The sequence below is a fragment of the Morus notabilis genome, unplaced genomic scaffold (genome assembly GCF_000414095.1).
Source record: "Morus notabilis unplaced genomic scaffold, ASM41409v2 Scaffold11, whole genome shotgun sequence".
NCBI lineage: Eukaryota > Viridiplantae > Streptophyta > Magnoliopsida > Rosales > Moraceae > Morus > Morus notabilis.
The window spans coordinates 60,970-77,797 of NW_010360658.1; the positions used below are offsets into that span (position 1 = coordinate 60,970).

At 34.5% G+C, this 16,828-nt stretch overlaps 2 protein-coding genes across 5 annotated transcripts; one reads left to right on the forward strand and one right to left on the reverse strand.

The window, feature by feature from the left end:
- Positions 1-466: 466 nt before the first annotated feature.
- LOC21397728 (anaphase-promoting complex subunit 10) lies at positions 467-9,902 on the forward strand. 2 transcript variants are annotated; one of them, XM_024164856.1, is made up of 7 exons: positions 467-535; positions 1,337-1,603; positions 1,722-1,782; positions 1,879-1,971; positions 2,061-2,131; positions 9,256-9,360; positions 9,454-9,902. In XM_024164856.1, the coding sequence occupies exons 2-7, from the start codon at positions 1,425-1,427 to the stop codon at positions 9,521-9,523; spliced, it is 579 nt and encodes a 192-aa protein (XP_024020624.1). In that variant the 5' UTR covers positions 467-535; positions 1,337-1,424; the 3' UTR covers positions 9,524-9,902. The 2 variants fall into 2 exon arrangements, with proteins under 2 accessions (XP_024020624.1, XP_024020625.1); XM_024164857.1 differs by lacking the exon at positions 467-535 and adding an exon at positions 953-1,030.
- A 1,874-nt stretch (positions 9,903-11,776) lies between these two features.
- Positions 11,777-14,322, reverse strand: LOC21397730 (tubby-like F-box protein 5). 3 transcript variants are annotated; one of them, XM_024164845.1, is made up of 6 exons: positions 14,160-14,322; positions 13,917-13,965; positions 13,231-13,640; positions 13,052-13,139; positions 12,800-12,929; positions 11,777-12,709 (listed from the first exon to the last, which is right to left on the reverse strand). In XM_024164845.1, the coding sequence occupies exons 3-6, from the start codon at positions 13,591-13,593 to the stop codon at positions 12,034-12,036; spliced, it is 1,257 nt and encodes a 418-aa protein (XP_024020613.1). In that variant the 5' UTR covers positions 13,594-13,640; positions 13,917-13,965; positions 14,160-14,322; the 3' UTR covers positions 11,777-12,033. The 3 variants fall into 3 exon arrangements, with proteins under 3 accessions (XP_024020613.1, XP_024020614.1, XP_024020612.1); XM_024164846.1 differs by lacking the exon at positions 13,917-13,965 and having other exon boundaries at positions 13,231-13,620; XM_024164844.1 differs by lacking the exon at positions 13,917-13,965.
- Between the last annotated feature and the right edge of the window lie 2,506 nt (positions 14,323-16,828).

A 16,828-nucleotide genomic window follows, 5' to 3' on the forward strand; every position in this document is an offset into this window, starting at 1 on the left:
ACAAACTTTTTTTTTTAAGAAAATTAGTGAAATCACCTTTAATTATGAGATTTTTACACTTTATCTTAATTAATACCTTTTTGACTAATATAGTTTTTTAACTAAAAGATATTAATCAAAGTGTAAGAAGAAAATCCAAGACTTGAGTATTATGGGGTATTTATCTCTTTTTCTCAACTAAAAAGTTACCAAAGACAATGTGGTATAGGGTTTGATGTTGACTTTTTTTTTTTTTAATAAAACACTATGAGAAGTAAGGCTGTAAATTGGCCGGGTTGGGCTGGGTAAGCCTAAAAGTTTGGGCCGAATTGATCTCTTTGGGTTAATAAAAGTCTGGGCCGAACTATCCCACCAGGCCTACATATCCGAACTGATTCGGCTTGCTCGGGTTCGGCTCGGCTTGGCTCAGGGTGTCGGGTTAGGCTTAAAGATTGCTGAAAGTATTGTCTTCTTTACGCCATTGTCATACAAGCTGGAAACTGACTTACAGGCTAAAACCTTTGATGAAAACTCAGCTGACCAATGACAGAAGATGGTAAGAGATTTAGCAATGAGAGGAGAAAGAAAAAATGAGATATGAAGCGAGTTAGGATGACATACTGATATAGTGAGAGATGGAGAGAAGATAAAAAACAAAAGAAAGAGAAAGAAAGACGAATGGGCGGTTGTTTTTAGACTAGGGTTTGAAGGTTCTTTTAATTGTAATATTGTTTTAATGGAGAGCATTAGTTGCTGATGCTTGATGACACCTAATGGGAAATAAGAGTCTTAACTTTTGAGGTGGCAAGATTGAATTGACACTTAGCTTTTGTAATAATAACATTAGTCTACATGTTAATGTTCCAGTCTTACTCTTCTTTTTTCCTCAAAAAGTACGGATGATGCCTTGAAAATATGTGTTTTTAAAGCCAAATGAGTATAATATTTCAAAATTTTATTAGAAAAAGTTTCATTATGTCTTTGTATTCAGTCGGATTAGGGTCATCGGGGTTTAAAAATGTCAAGCCGCCGGCCGAGCTGAGATCTTCCGGTAAGCAATTTTTAAGACTGAAAAATTAAAACTCAACTAAAAACTGACATTTTCAGGATTTTTCGGGGCGGCTCGGCCGGGTTTATCGGGTATTCACGGATTTCTTACACCCCTAGTGAGAAGTTCAACTTCAAGGACTTAACTGTTAAAATTATATATTAATGGCTAACTTATTATTTACTAAAGAACATGGGACCCTTTACGCCAATTACGATTTTTTAATCTTGTCTTTAAATTGATTTTGAAAACGTTTCGAGCTTAAACATTTCAATTTGAATTTCATTTTATTTATTTACTTCCCCGTAGCATTTCTCTACTAGAGAATACTGGAGACGCGTGCACATAGTGGAAAAGTTTTAAGAGTTTTCGATCGGAGGAGCAGAGCAGATTGGAAATGGCGACGGAATCGTCGGAGGGAGAAGAGGAAGTGAAGCTGACAGGAGGGAACCAGGTTTTAATGGTCGACGACAATCTCCGAGAAATGGGGAAGAAGGCCGCTTGGAGCGTCAGCTCTTGCAAGCCCGGCAATGGCGTCTCCTCTCTCCGCGACGACAATCTCGACTCCTATTGGCAGTCAGTCTTTGCCCTAATTCTTTTCTTCTTTATCTTTTCCCCAAAAAAAAAAAAAAAACAATTGTAAAATAAAAAGATCGAGAAATTTTTCCTGATCATGTTTCTGCTTGGTTTGCAGATCAGACGGCGCTCAGCCTCACCTCGTAAACGTTCAATTCCAGAAGAAAGTAAAGCTCCAAGTATGTTGGATTTTCATGGATTTCATTTCTCAGCTCTTTAATTTCTAATTTTTGGTCGTTTATTTCTTTTAATTTCCTTTTTTTTTTTCTTTTCAGCTTGTTGTTCTCTATGTGGATTTCAAGCTAGATGAGAGCTATACGCCGTGTAAGATATCTATTCGCGCCGGGGATGGGTTTCACAACTTGAAGGTAATTTTCTATAATTTATCTTAATTTTGTAGTTAATGATCTTGATTATAAATTATTTAATTTATTTATTGCTTGGTTTTGTTTTTTAGGAGATTAAAACTGTGGAACTTGATAAGCCAACTGGTTGGGTTTACATATCCTTGTCTGGAAACGATCCAAGGTAACTGATTAAAAGCATAATTCTATCTGAACTTCTGTATTTCCTTTATATACCTGATTTAGACCTTTTTATTTATTTATTTATTTATTTTTTTCAGTTTACAGTTAACAAATGTGGTCAAATGCATCTTAGAATAACTGCTTCTTTCTTGTAAGATATTATATGTGAATGTTGCGAAATTATTTTTGATTTAATTTGAGTGCGCGCGCTCGCAAGTGAACGAACCGCAAAAGTAATAAAGTGTAATTAAGTACATATATCATTGCACAGAGATTGAGGCCTCGTTCGGTTCGCGGATTCGAGTTTTTAATTCGAGCTGAGATGTGATTTTATGTGAGAACTTTTCACTGTAGTAGAAAAAATTAGATGTGATTTTTTATGAGAGTTTTTAACTGTAGCAAAACTGAAATTGAAAACTCAAATTGGTGAAAGAAATGAGGTCCGAGTTTCGAAAATTAAACTAAGTACCACAATATTGATAACTTTACTTTATTTGGGCAACCGAATTTTGAAAAGAAATTCACTAAATTAAAACAATATAAATTATCTCTCTCGAGTGACTAACTCATACATCAAATCATCTAATCTATTCCCCAATAAATTAGAAGCATTAAGAATGTGACAACATAATTAAACCAAGAAAAATCACTTAAAATAAATCTAACACTTCATAATTAGGTAAAATCAAGCTCTAGAAATAACAACTACTCCATAACTAATATTAAACATGCTAAAATTATGGATTTCATCGTTCATTCACAAATCACAAAAATAAAAAGATGAGAATCGGAAAGAAAAATTCATTTTGGAGTTGTCATAATCTCCAAATTCTCTTTCTTGTCCTCTCCTATTTCTTTGATCTCCAAATGCTTTCTCTCATGATGATTTATTGAAAATAAAACCTAAATCTAAAACTGGAAATAAATCCTAAATCTAAAAATATTTATTTTACTTTTTTTTTTTTCTATTTTTCTTCTCTCTCTCTCTTTCTCTTTTTTTTTCCTCTCTCTTCTTCCTCATTTCCCTTGTTTTCTTTGGAAGCTCCCTTCTGGTCTCCCTTGCTGGTTCGTGGAGCTCAAGTCATGAGCTGATGAAGAACGGGCACAAAAAGCCCAAAAAAATCCCCCCTTTAGGCCCCGTTCACTTCGCTGATTCGAGTTTAGAATTCTAGTTTTTCTACAGTAAAAAGCTCTCACAAACAATCACATTTAACTTTTTTGCCACAGTAAAAAGTTCTCACATAAAGTCACATCTTAACTCGAATTCTAAACTCGAATCAACGAAGTGAACGAGGCCTTAATTCACGCCAAATGGGAGAAAAGTAGGCTCTGAGTGAATGCGCCATGTGGCAAGTTCCAGTTGGCGATGGGAGAACTTGGCGACGTGGCAGTGTGTAATAGGACGAGAGAAAGGGTGTACGAGAATCTCAGTTCGGACGCCTGCACGCGAGCAGAGGGAGCTGGAGATAGTGGGGGACAGCCACGCGACGTGGCACGCGCTGATTGGCTGTTCTTTGCTTCTTTGTCTTCTTGAACTCGCATTCTGAGAGGTGCTGCACACACGCGATCTGGTCCGTTGGTGGTACCGATCTGACAGCCACAATCGGTTTCTTTTTCTACTCTCCAGATTGGGTTTCGTTTGGTCTAAATTCTATTTTCAATTTTTGATTTGTTTCTTTACATTTTGACCCCATTGCAGCTCAAAATTTTACAATTAAGCCCACATGTCACCAAATTTATTATATAAATAAGGAAACTAATTATTTTTGAAGGGAAACTAAAATAAAAATTACTAAAACTAAACTAAATAGACTAAAATAAAATAAAATAAATCTAAAATGAAAAGTATTCATTAAAATTCAAAATAAAGTAAAATAATATAAAATAAGCTAAAAATCTAAAAAACTAACCACTTTAAATGAACAAAAATAGTGAAATAACTCTATTTTTAATAGAGTAATCACACCCCAAACTTACTATTTTTGCTAGTCCTCGAGGAAAACAAAAAGACCCAAAAAACAAAGTGTGAATTTTGTGGGTGAATTCTCAAGAAGTTTTTTCTCGAAAATTGAATTAGAAACACAGCTTAGAGAAAAACACAATTTCCAACTAAGTGTTGATTTTAAATCCAAAAGATTGTTTCTTCTCTAATTGGACCTTTCTCATGTGTGTGTGTGAATAACTAAGTGCTATATCATAATTGTCAATCTAAATAGGACCATGCAAACATGCTCTATGCAAAGAATCTCTAAGTATGAGTTTCAAATTCCATAGGCTCACTTTTCAAAACTCTCTGTACTAATGTAGATCAATACATTACCAAGGATCAATAGGACTTTTTAAGCTTGTAATGTTAGGCTAGGGTGAAGGTAGGATATGAGGTAATATTGGGGCTCAAATCACTTCTAAACACATCAATCATTCTATGACCATAGAAGAGCTCAAATAACACACCAAAGTAACACCCCAAACTTAATTTTTACATTCTTTTGTCATCCACTTTTCTTTTTTCTTTTTTTTTTTTTTTTTTTTTTTTTTTTTTTTTTGAGTTACTACACCCTCAAATTTGTTTCATTCTTACATAAATTAAGCATGTAGCACTTTTTCCTTCCTTTTTTTTTTCTTTTTTTTCCAATTTTTTCAATTTTTTTTTACTTTATTATTATTATTATTATTATTATTATTATTTTAACAAATCCCCTCTACCCCCAAACTTAAAATCAACATTGTTTTCAATGTTGCAAAAAGGGAAAAGAGGGTAAAGTAAACTCCCTTTTTTCATTCATATCTTTTTTCTTTTTTTTTTTCCTTCATTTTATTTGTTTACATATTCATCACAACAAATAAATTTTCACAACACCACCCTTCCTCCCATATACTAAAATAGCTCAATGTGTGTCCTAAAATGACCAACATGCTTATGGGTGAGGAATAGAAAGTTGAATAGGCTAGGTTAAAGATGTGGGTAACAAAGAAAATAATATAAATAGGCTCAACAAGGTCTACTAGGGATATAATATGTCAAGGTAGGCTCAAAAAGCTCAAACGGTCCAAAGATGACCTAAATCATTTCTTCGGTAAAGTGCTTACCTAGGATTTCGCCTCAAGAGTTCATCAAGCAAGTTCTAGAGCTTGTGGGATCTAAGAATAGAACACATGTACACAATCTTTCTTTAGAGATCCAATGAATCAACAACACTAGGCTACGTGCGCAAAATGAAGAAAAAATCACAATCTTTAAATAAGGCAATCAATTGAATTCAAGCACAAAACTTAGTAGAAAGTCATCATTTTCTAGAAGCTATGCTCAATCCAATCACATTCATCACGGGTTCAAGAGAATTCACCACAAAAATACACCAAACATCAAGAAAACACAAAGACTCTAAAAGTTTTTTTCTTTTCTTTTTAAAATGCAAAAACAAACATATATACAAAAACAAATAAAGTTTTTCCCCAAACTTGTTAAGCACAATGTCCTCAATGTGTAGGCAATCAAAAACACAAGGAAATGTTTAAGAAACTTCCTTATGTCAATTTGGCGCTTAGGCTTTAATGCTTGCTCACTTTCTCGAATTGAAACCATCCCTTAAGCTCCAACACTTGCACCTACAAAAGAGAAATACCAAAGCAAAGTGAAAAGGCTCAAAAAAAAAAAAAGAACTTAAAATGAAAACTCGAAATGAAAGAAAATAAGTTTAGGAAAGTTTGGGTTGCCTCCCAAGGAGTGCTTGTTTTAACGTCTTCAGCCGAACCTTTGGAGAAGCGCTCAATAAGAGCGGTTTCCTCCCATAGTAAGTGTTATATAACACTACATATGGGTCTTGGTTTTGGGTGCCCTCAAGCTTAGCAAGATGCGGAAATATTTAGCACGTGGCACCAACATGATTCAGCTTCAGAGAATGGACTTAGTGGGCTTGAAGAAACAGTGCTAACTTCGATGGACGAGGTGTTGGTCACATTGGATCCTCATAAATATGATCTTTAATTACCGGTGTGGAGACAATTAGTCGGGCCTCATAGACTTGTTCTTGTGATTCTTCTTCAATAATTAAGTCTTCAATCTCTTTCTCACTTGAAGAATCTTCGAACTTAGAATCATCATCAAACACCTTCAAGTGCTCCTCACACGGGGTATACTCCTCAAGGAGGCAATCTTGCTTGTATCCAATTGGAACATCCTTAGAAGGAGTGGATGCTACCAATTCTTCAATTTGTTTTTCCATTGCCTCTATCTTTTTTAAGGTCGCAAAGGAGTCTTCAACCATTGCATTCGACTTTGTCAACTTCTCATCCAACCTCTCCATATATTGATGCGTCTCCTCCATAAAGTCCTTGAATAAGGCTTGAAGTTTCGAAGACACACCCGTCTTTTGAGGTTGGTTGCCAAACCATGGCTTCAAACTGTTGAAATTGTTCCAACACCAATGATCAGACTCTGCCATGTCTTCTAACATCCAATAGGCATCATCCAGAGATAGTTAGTAGAAAGAGGTGGTACCAATCTCGCTTTCTACCCAATTTCTTGTTGTGGCACATAAAAGTTGACATTCCCTTGAGAACCCATGGTAAGGAAACCGAACTAGCATCTCCTTATATCTCCACCATGCATTATGCATTGGTTCTGAATCATATTGGGCAAAACTCAAGAATACTTGACAAAGTACCTCAAAAAACGAGCAAAACAAACAAATTCAAAAACAAAAGAAAGTAAAATAAAAGCAAATAAATGGTCAAATTAATCCTAGAGCTAATTTGTACCGATATTAACAAAAATCAAACAAGCAACCGAATTTTTGAAAGAAATTCACTAGATTAAAACAAGAAATAAAACTAGCAATAAAATTAGGAGACTATTTGGAAACGAGGATCGAATGGAACTCTGATAAAGTAAGGCGGCTAGGGGTTTCAATTTCACTCAACTAAGCTATGTTTATCCAATTCCTAGGCTTGTTAATTAGTTTCACTCAATTCATTAATCTAGGTTTTCGAAGGTAATTTCACTCCCTCTCCCGAGTGTTGAGTAAAAATTGTGCGCAAAATCAATTAAGCAATATTTCTATTAACCTAACCAATTAAGCACCCAATAAGCTAACCTATTCTTGATTACCCAAATTAATTGGCCTTCTGAATTCAACTAATTCTAGGTTGTGTTTCCCAAATCCCAACATGTGAAAGTAACTTTTTCAAGCCTAAATCCACACATCTATGTTTATAATTCATGAAATCACAAAGTAGAACAATTGACACAGAGAAATACAAATGAATTGAATGAAAATTCCTTAACAAGCACTTGAAATCTTCAAAACATAGTAATAGAAGAGCTACATCAAAACCCCTAGCTTAAAGAGTTTAGCTGGAGTAATACATCAAGAATCCAGAATCAAAATCCATAAACAAACTCAGAATCAAATCCATCAAGCACAAAATAGAGAAAACTACAAGTTTATAAGCTAAAGAGAAGAGGAGAAGAAACTAGAAAGTTGTTGAAGAACAAGCTCCCCAAGGTCTTCAATCTTCCGTCCAATCTCCCATAAATGCTCTTCAAACCTTCTATTTTCCTCTTGGGGTTCTGAGTTTTTTTTGTCTCCAAGGGTCCCCTTTGATTCTTAGGTTATTTTCTATTTATATCCTCTTGAAATCAGTGCAAATGAAGCCTTAAATGACTGCAAAACACGTGGAGACGCTGCACCACCGTTAGGATTTTTGAGAAAACCCTAACAGTGCAGGTAAACCCGCTGCAGCGGGTGTTTTTCCCGCTGCAGTGGCTTTTCAGGATCGGCAGAGAGCGCTGCAGCTCAAAAAGTAGGCGCTGCAGCGTCTGAGGCAGGGTCTAGGGCTGGTTTTCTGCTGTTTGCACTGCAACGCGAAGTCCATTCTGCTGCAGCGGCTTCATGGCTTGATTTGGCTCCCATTTCCACTCTTTTGAAGACCTTTTTATTCATTTTAACTCAAACCTACAAAAGTAAAAATAAAACACAATAAAACACGCTAAAAACAGCAAGAACCAACAAAAATAGCCAAGATTGGTAAGTAATAAAGGCGAGCTATTAGTGAACATTTATGGGTGCTTCTTGTTGTGAAATGGAAAAGCTGATAACTTTTGTATCCATCTAGTTCATTACAATCACTAATATCTAATACTTGGTCCAGTGTGTGTGTTTTCAAAAGATAGAGTGGGAGAGAGATAGAAGATGGGGTGACGATATATAGGGGCGCGTTTGGAACTCGTTTCAAAATGATTTTATTTTTTGTATTAGAATAAAAATGAAAACGTTTTGAATCTCAGACAGAAATCATTTTTGAAAATGTGTTTGATAGTTTTATCAAAAGATTGTTTTCAGTATAAAAAAACTCATTAATGTCTCTCTCTGCTCGAGAGAGGAGAAAATGAAAACAAAAAATGAAAAACGATTAAGAATTGTTTTTCATTTCTCTCTCATTTTACACTAAACCAAAAAATCGTTTTCATTTCTTTTTTTTTTCTTTATTGCGTCAAACGCTGTTTTGAAAACGTTTTCATTTTTTCTTTCTCGAAAAACATGAAAAACAAAAATGAGATCAATTCCAAACACAGCCATAGTTTGTTTGTTTGTTTTTTTTTTTTTTTTCTTTGGTGGGTGTGGGGGGAGTAAAATTTCAAGGACCCGAACATTCCACTCAATTTTTGATTCAAGGGAATGAATGACATTTTGAGAAATAGAACCAGAAATTTAAGGGAAAAGTATAGAATTTAGAAAATGCATGGGCTGCAAAATTAACGACTGAGATACGAGAAGAAACCCAATATTCAATTTCAACCTGTCATAGGTGTCTACATGCGAGTTTAATTAGCCAAAGGTATCTTTCAATAGTTGCTTGCAGCAGCTAGGTCACCATTTTTTAATCTCTATACATGCTTTAAAAGTGTTTTTGATAGTGCTTGGTTGTACTTTGGTTTGCTTGATGTTGCTACATGGATTTAGCGGCATGTAAAAGAACCATGAGAAACTGCCTGGATCTCCCTTTCCCTGATTCTGAAAGGGCATAAAGCTTTAAGAATATAGTTTACATGTTCGATACAATTCCTGATAATGGTTTTTTGTGCGTTTGTTCTGAAGTGATTTCAACCAATGTGTTTGGCAGGGAAACTTTTGTCAATACCTTTATGTTGCAAATTGCTGTGTTGTCTAATCACCTTAATGGGAGGGATACTCATGTTCGCCAGATCAAAGTCTACGGGCCCCGACCGTGCGTTTTCTTTATACTTCGTTGCTTAATGGTTTGTTAACACTGAAGCTGGCCTTACAAGTAACTTCATTTCACTTGAGTTTCCCACTGCAGGAACCCTATTCCTCACCAACCATTTGAGTTTACCTCGCGGGAGTTCATTACTTACTCGTGTATACGATGAGACTGTATACGAGCAAATATGAGTTGGGTGAGGAACCATGTGATCCGCGAGCCACAATGAAAGTTTGAAGCATGTAGGATTTAGACACTCCAAAGTTTTACTGTAAATCGGTAACAGAGGTTAGTTGACCCCTTTAAGTATTTCCAATATGAATTGAGCTGGGGAGTTATTATTTGGGTGCTTTATGTCTTTGGTGCTCGTTTATAGTCTGAGAAATGGAGGAATGTTCCAGGACTTAAACTGTGATGTGCTAACTTTCTTGTAAGTGTCACTGCCCATGAGGCTGCGTGAATGTTCTGATTGGTGGTTTTTCTAGGGGTAATGTTTTCCTAGAAATTGATTCAAGAGAATGACTATAAGACGTTATCTATTATCACGTGAACGAAGAATGGCTAAAATGTTTCGTGAAAAAAGACAACAAAAAATAGCAACAATGGGATATAAACAGCACTCAAAAGTTACAACACTGGTGAAGAAGATTAAAAAATTATATCTTTAGACTAAATCCACAAGGTATTTACTAATTTTACAATCACTTCTCAAAAGAATTGTTTTCTTTTAAACAAATGGATTCTTAGTGGTGATGCACCATTCAATGACATTGCTCTGCCTCTGTTGTCCACTAAAATAGGCTTTTTTGGCAGGAAGATAATTGCTTCCGACATAAATGTGGCGATATACGCCGGTGCTTCTCTGAACCACCTAGGCATACTTCTCGTTGAACTTGTTCTTGTTTGTCTCTCTTCCATTATAGAACTGGCGAGCTTGCTAAGACGGCATGTGCACATAGGATGGACAGACAACGATAACTTGAAAATTTACGCATGATAGTAATGACAACGTTTACATTTAAGGACAACATTGAGAAAGCAGAAAAAAAATCATAAAGGACAACGAGTTCAAAAACGACCATATCCCAGTGCCACAAATGATCGTGCAAAAAACGACTTGTATTATAAAGTAAAATAACTGTAGAAACGACATTGCCTTCAATAAACGACAACACTTGACATTTGTTTTCAGAAACCACAACATGATTGGAAAAGTACGACGTTTCATAGGACAACATTGTTTGTTTTACGAGAATGTTTAGGACTATGGCAAGTCGGCAACGTCTTAAAGAAAGAAAACTTTAGATAATAGTAAACGACGAAATTTGTCAAAAACAACAACCACGACAACAATAACTATAACAAACGACAATATCTTACAGTGACGAGATGAAAAGCGTCAACCTCTATTATATATGACAAGGGCTATAAAAACGACGATATCTTCAATTGGGGGAAAAAGAATATTTGTTTGCTAAAAAGTCAATACATTTGAGACGGCGATGATTCACTGCCAGCAGCATCTTAAAGAAGTGATTTACATTACAATAAGGACAAAATTTCTTAAAAACGACAAGATTCATAAGATCTACCTCTTTCAACGAGAATGGCAGCGATATACCAAAATACAAGGATAATAGCAACACTGTAAAACCACAATAAAACGACAAAATATTTTGTCAGAGGACAACTTTTATAAAACCACGTCAATTATAATCCAGAATAATTACAAAACGACATAATCTACAATAGACGACAACACATTTAGAAAAGCCAAATTTCATCATAAAGGAGGTGTCATATAAGCGACAAGACTTTAGGAAACGAGGATCATCTTTCGAGTTATCACGAAGCCGAAAGAGAAACAAAGGAAAGTCAAAAAGATTGACAAGAAAATGAAATACGGGCAAACAATTATGTTTGCTTATTCACTTGTAAAATTTCTCTGAAGTGGATTAATTTTTGAAAGGCTTCGGAAGGCCCATTTTCACGTAACAGCACAATTCTCTTGGGAAAAGGCTTGAAAAATATGCTTCTACATAGTTTTAGGCGTCAAGCTGTAAAGCACCAGCAAAACCCTATTATTCCGTGTGAAGCTCTTCATAGCTTGAAGGGGAATAACGCCCGAAACGAACAATTTCCAAGAATCACACTCAACTAATTGACTTGTTCCTCTTCTCTTGGCTAATGTAATTGTCACACTCAAGAATCCGTAAGTAGAAAAGTATATTATGAACTCCTTTGAGAGGAACAGTTTAAGGGTATGTTTGGTCTATAGATTTGATACACAATTCAAATCTTTTTGTATAGTATTTTCTCTAACAAACATTTTATTTTATTTTTATTTTTATCTTTTAAAACCTATGAATTAAATGGATATAAGTTGCAACATCTAAAACAAAAATGCAGTAAAAGCATACCGTTTCAACCAGGATAGGATCACCATATATGACAATAAATACAATCCACTACTTTCTAATTTCAGTTAGTTTTATGTTCCAAGATGATAAAAGTACAACAACGTACCATTCGTTACCCGTGATAAGATGGTATGAGAAAACAACTCTGCCCTATATACTACACGTTTCTCAGCTTTGAATGGCCAGTCTTAACGAACAGTCTTCATATGAACCTCCAAAATTTTAGAAATTTTGGGCAGATCTCCAGCCAATTTGACCGTCATTCACAAGCTGGTTTGGTGTCAAAGCTGCTCAAGCAGATTGCAAAAGCTTGGAATGCAGAGAGTGGATAGCTGTAATCCATTGTGAAGATGTCTTTTCCTATCTTCCCAAACTGCAGGATCACCCTTTCTTGTTCTGCCTCCGAGACGTTGTGCGATGGATCAACAGCTGCGACGAGCTGAAAATTCTTGACAGAAGCCACTGTAACACGCCCTTTGAAATTCAGGCACCAGCATTGCAGTTGCTCATGCCACCTAGGCGCCTTGTTCTTCAGAACCAGAGGTTCTACACCCTGGACCGATGCTGGCGGCTTTGAGAAGCTTGTAGAGCTGAAGTCTATGAACGGCTCCTTCCCTTTTAAGTTTGGCAAGGGACTCGAAAACTGCTCATTGAATGAGTGTGGGAATGAAGTTGGTGTGAAAGCAGTGCCACCTTCCTGAATAGAAGATACAGGAATTGAGTTCATGACGCAATGCAATCTCCTTGGACCTCTTGTGCGGAGAACATTCAGCTCATAGGAGATATTACCAACACCGTAATTACATGCTGGTACTCTTGGAGACACCTGCTTAGAATGGAATCTTCGAGATGCTCGGTTATTCGGTTGTAGTGCAGGTGCATCATATGGCAGCTGGCTGTCATAGATTGTGAACTTGGTACCCAAAAAATTGGACCTGACAAGATTTTGTGGATAATCTGTTAGGAACATGAATAACTAATATAAAGCAAACTACAATTTCAACACCAGGCATAACTAGACTTGCCTCAGTTTTCCAATATAGTTGTTGCTGGCCCGGGAGAAATCATCCACAACCAAAGATATAACGAAGTCCGTGCTTGTTGCCCTTCTAATCTTTTTGGCCGCCAACAACAATTTATCCCTCTGTCCCTCAGCTGTTAATTTGATAACATTATAAGTGAACACCACAAAGCACCTGATAAGTTGAAAATTTATTACGTGGTTCTCTCATTCAATCAATTAACTGGGCAAAATAAATTGATAGAAAACAACTCACAAGGCACCAGACCCAAGTAGAGATAGAATGTAGAGTTTGCTCTATCCCTTCTAATGAAGCACTGTATCAGAGATTCCCGAGGCCCCGGCTACAGATAAGATAACCATACAAACAATAAAATAACAAGTAGAGCGTGTAATAACACAACAAAGAAACGACAATGATTCAAAAACAACTACCTGTTTCAATGAGATTGGGAAAGTGAGCCTTCCACATTGCTCAGGAGTTTTGACAATCTCTCTAATGATGTCCCTCCAGGACCTACAAACCGAAGCGCAGAAAAGAACAACAGCGCGAGCGGGCCATGAGGTCTCACTCTCTTCAACCCTTCTTAATATGTCCAAGAGCAATTCAGGAGGTAAATTCGTCCATTGAGACTGATGAAGGGAATCAGTTGAAGATGGTGGAGCTTCATCAGGAACAATTGCTGTTTGGGACCTAGTAAGACCACGCCATTGCATCCCTTCACCCACTCGCTTTGACATGTTCCCAATTCCATCTTTCATTTCCCTCAGCTCACGAACAATGATTTTAAAGGACATTTTTCTTAATAGATTTTCTTCCCAATTCTGTCCTTCAATAGTAATAGCTTCAGAAAAAGGAAAATAACATAAAATTTAAACAGACGCTTCTTTTACCATTTTCAGTTCACAAAAATCCTACTTTTATTCACGGAAAAGAAATTCAAAACTCCATAATACAAAAAAATTCCTTCCTCAGTTCTCTCCCTTCAACAATAAATTAAATAAGCGCTTGTTTTATCATTTTCAAGCCAAAGTTCACAAAAATCCTGTTCTTTTTTCGTTCGCTGAAGTGAAATTCAAAAGTCCATGCCACTAAATCGACACAAAGATAGAAAATTTACAAAGATTGTGTCACGAACATCCATGTAACAGCCAAAAAGATTTCAACCGCTGAAAAAAAGAAGAAGAAAGAAAAGCACTAATTCGAACTCCATTAAAATGCTACAAAAAGTTCTTTTTCTACTCATAATCACGTCAAAGAGAAAAACCGAACAGATCGATAAAGATAAGCCAAACCAGTTCGGAAAATGAAAAGCTTTCAATTGAAACCCACAAGAATCTTCATGTCAAATCAGAGAACTCACCGGCGATTATAGTTATCGAATCGAATTAATTCGAAAACCTAAATCGGAATTCCTCACCATAACCATCGCCATCACCGCCACCACCGAGGAGAGCTCTCGCTCAAAGCAACAAACTGGATCCAGGCGCTGTTTTCCATTGTTTTCTTCTGATTCCTATTATATTATATTTTATATGGATAAGAAGAATACAAATAGCAAGAAATGAGCTGTAATTTCACTTTTTTTATTCAGCAAAAAAAAAAAAATTTCCTCTTTTTTTTCTTTAAATTTTCTTTTTTTTTTTAATATAGAAACTATTATTATAAATCATATGCGTAAGATGCAATAACAGATTTTATGAGGAGATTCCTCAAACTAAATTGGTTTATTAAAAGAGTGTTAAATACAGACTTTTATCCATATGCTACCTTCTACTTTTAACTTGTACCACCTTATTTTTTTATAAAAAAAAAAAACACTTAATAACAAGTTGTTTCTCTCCAATATATTTATTATAATATCATTATTATGTCTCGTTTAGTTTGAGTTTTTAATTTAACTTGAGATATAATTTTATATGAAAGTTTTTAATTATAATAAAAAAAGTAAAAGTGATTTTTTATAAGAATTTTTAATTATAACAAAATTAAAATTAAAAACTTAAATCAATGAGATGAACGAGCCTTTAGATATTATTCTTGCACTCATTCTTTATACAAATCGCCACCTTACTCGTCTCATCCATTATTTATACGATTCCCACGTTTCTTTTATTATTATTATTTTTTTCCTATTTACAAGCTTGCAAGTAACATCCAAGTTTATAAGGAGACAGTAAGGTGATAGATCAAAATGAACACTGATTTTTCCTAATCAAATAAAATAAATAAATAAACGTTCATTATCCTTACAAATCAAGCCCTTCGTTTTTTTTTTTTTAATATTCATTATCAAACTCTATTTTCAAGAAACAGAAAAAGAAAAAGAAAAGCAAACTCCACATACAAAAGATTATCTTGCAAAAATAGTACTTTAATAAAAGATATTTTTAAAATTAGAGAACATAGGGTGGTCTTAATGCACTTTTACGTAAGTTTATTATAGGTAGTAGTTAAAAAGAATTAAAAAAAAAAAAACTCGTGACCTTTAATTTTAAGGTCATATATTATGCTCCAAATTCATCTAATTTGTTGCATTTGACTTTAATGATATTAAATTAATATTTTCAAGGAACGACCTCTTCGTTGTTCCTAAAATATCTCGATCGTTTCCCAATTATTTCTCAATCGTTCATGAAATTTACTAATTAGATCAACTAAATTCAATCATATTCCATTGTTAATCGTGTCACAATGAGTATTATAGAGTAATGTTATAAAAAGTACCATAAAAACCTAACGTGAGTCAATATGCTCAGTGATACTCGATTAACCAAAAATTTCTGCAATCTCAGCCTATGCCTTTAAGAATGTTGAAAAAAAAAAAAAAAAAAAAAAAGAAAAACCTCATGCCCTAAAATCAAAGATCATTTGCCTTTAGGGTTTTTAAGTGTTTTTAGAGCTTTTTAAGGGTTTTTTAATGGTTTTTTTTTTAGAGTTTTTAGGGTTTTTTTTAGTGTTTTTTTTAATGATTTTTGGGGGTTTTTTTTAAGAGGTTTTTAGGGTTCTTTAAGGGGTTTTTAGAGTTTTTAGGGTTATTTTATTGTTTATTTAGGATTTTTAGGGTTTATTTATGATTTTTTAGGATTTTTAGCATTTTTTATGGGTTTTAAGGATTTTTTAGGGTTTATTTAGGATTTATTTAGTGTTTTTTTGGGGGGGTTTTAAGGGTTTTTTTAGAATTTATTTAGTGTTTTTTTTTGTGTTTAGTGTTTTTTAGGGTTTTTCGTGTTTTTAGGGTTTTTAGGATTTTTAAGGGGTTTTAAGTGTTTTTAGGGCTTTTTTTAGTGTTTGTTAGGGTTTTTTTAATTTTTATGGGGTTTTAGGGTTTTTAAGGGGTTTTAGTGTTTTTTTAGGGTTTTTAAGGTTTTTAGGTTTTTAGGATTTTTTAGGGTTGTTATGGTCTTTTGCAATTTTTAGGGTTTTTAGGGCTTTTCTAGGATTCTTTAATGGTTTTTTTTTTTTTGGATTTTTAGGGGTTTTTTTTTGGGTTTTTATGATTTATTTAGGAATTTTTAGGGTTTATTTAGGGTTTTTAACGGTTTTTAAGGGGTTTTTTTTTCAGTTTTTAGGGTTTATTTATGGGGTTTTGGGATTTTTAGGGGTTTTCTACGGGTTTTTATGGCTTTTTTGGGTTTTTAGGGTTTATTTAGGGTTTTTTGAGATCTTTTTGAGGTTTTTAGGATTTGTAGGGTTTATTTACGGTTTATTTAGGGTTTATTTAGGTTTTTTAGGGTTTTTTTTTTTTTTTGCCTTTTTAGGGTTTTTAACGTTTTTTTTTTGTTTTAGGGTTTTTTTAGGGGTTTTAAAGGTTTTTTAGGGGTTTTAAAATTTTTAGGGTTTATTTAGGCTTTTTAGGGATTATTTAGGCTTTTTAGGGTTTTTAGCATTTTTAGGGTTTATTTATGTTTTTTTAGAGTTTGGTAAGGTGTTTTCAGTGTTTTTTTAGGGTTTTAGGGTTTTTTTAGGGTTTTTAGGGTTTTTTTAGGGTTTATTTAGGATTTATTTAGGGATTTTTAGGGATTTTAAGGG

Excerpts from the sequence above, each read along its gene's own strand:
- LOC21397730 (XM_024164846.1), bottom strand. The coding sequence starts at position 13,593 with ATGTCCTTTAAAATCATTGTTCGTGAGCTGAGGGAAATGAAAGATGGA. Across the intron at positions 13,140-13,230 it reads TCCCAATCTCATTGAAACAG|CCGGGGCCTCGGGAATCTCT; the intron begins GTAGTTGTTTTT and ends TCTTATCTGTAG. Across the intron at positions 12,710-12,799 it reads AACTATATTGGAAAACTGAG|GTCCAATTTTTTGGGTACCA; the intron begins GCAAGTCTAGTT and ends AAATCTTGTCAG.
- LOC21397728 (XM_024164856.1), top strand. The coding sequence starts at position 1,425 with ATGGCGACGGAATCGTCGGAGGGAGAAGAGGAAGTGAAGCTGACAGGA. Across the intron at positions 1,604-1,721 it reads AATCTCGACTCCTATTGGCA|ATCAGACGGCGCTCAGCCTC; the intron begins GTCAGTCTTTGC and ends CTTGGTTTGCAG. Across the intron at positions 2,132-9,255 it reads TTGTCTGGAAACGATCCAAG|GGAAACTTTTGTCAATACCT; the intron begins GTAACTGATTAA and ends TGTGTTTGGCAG.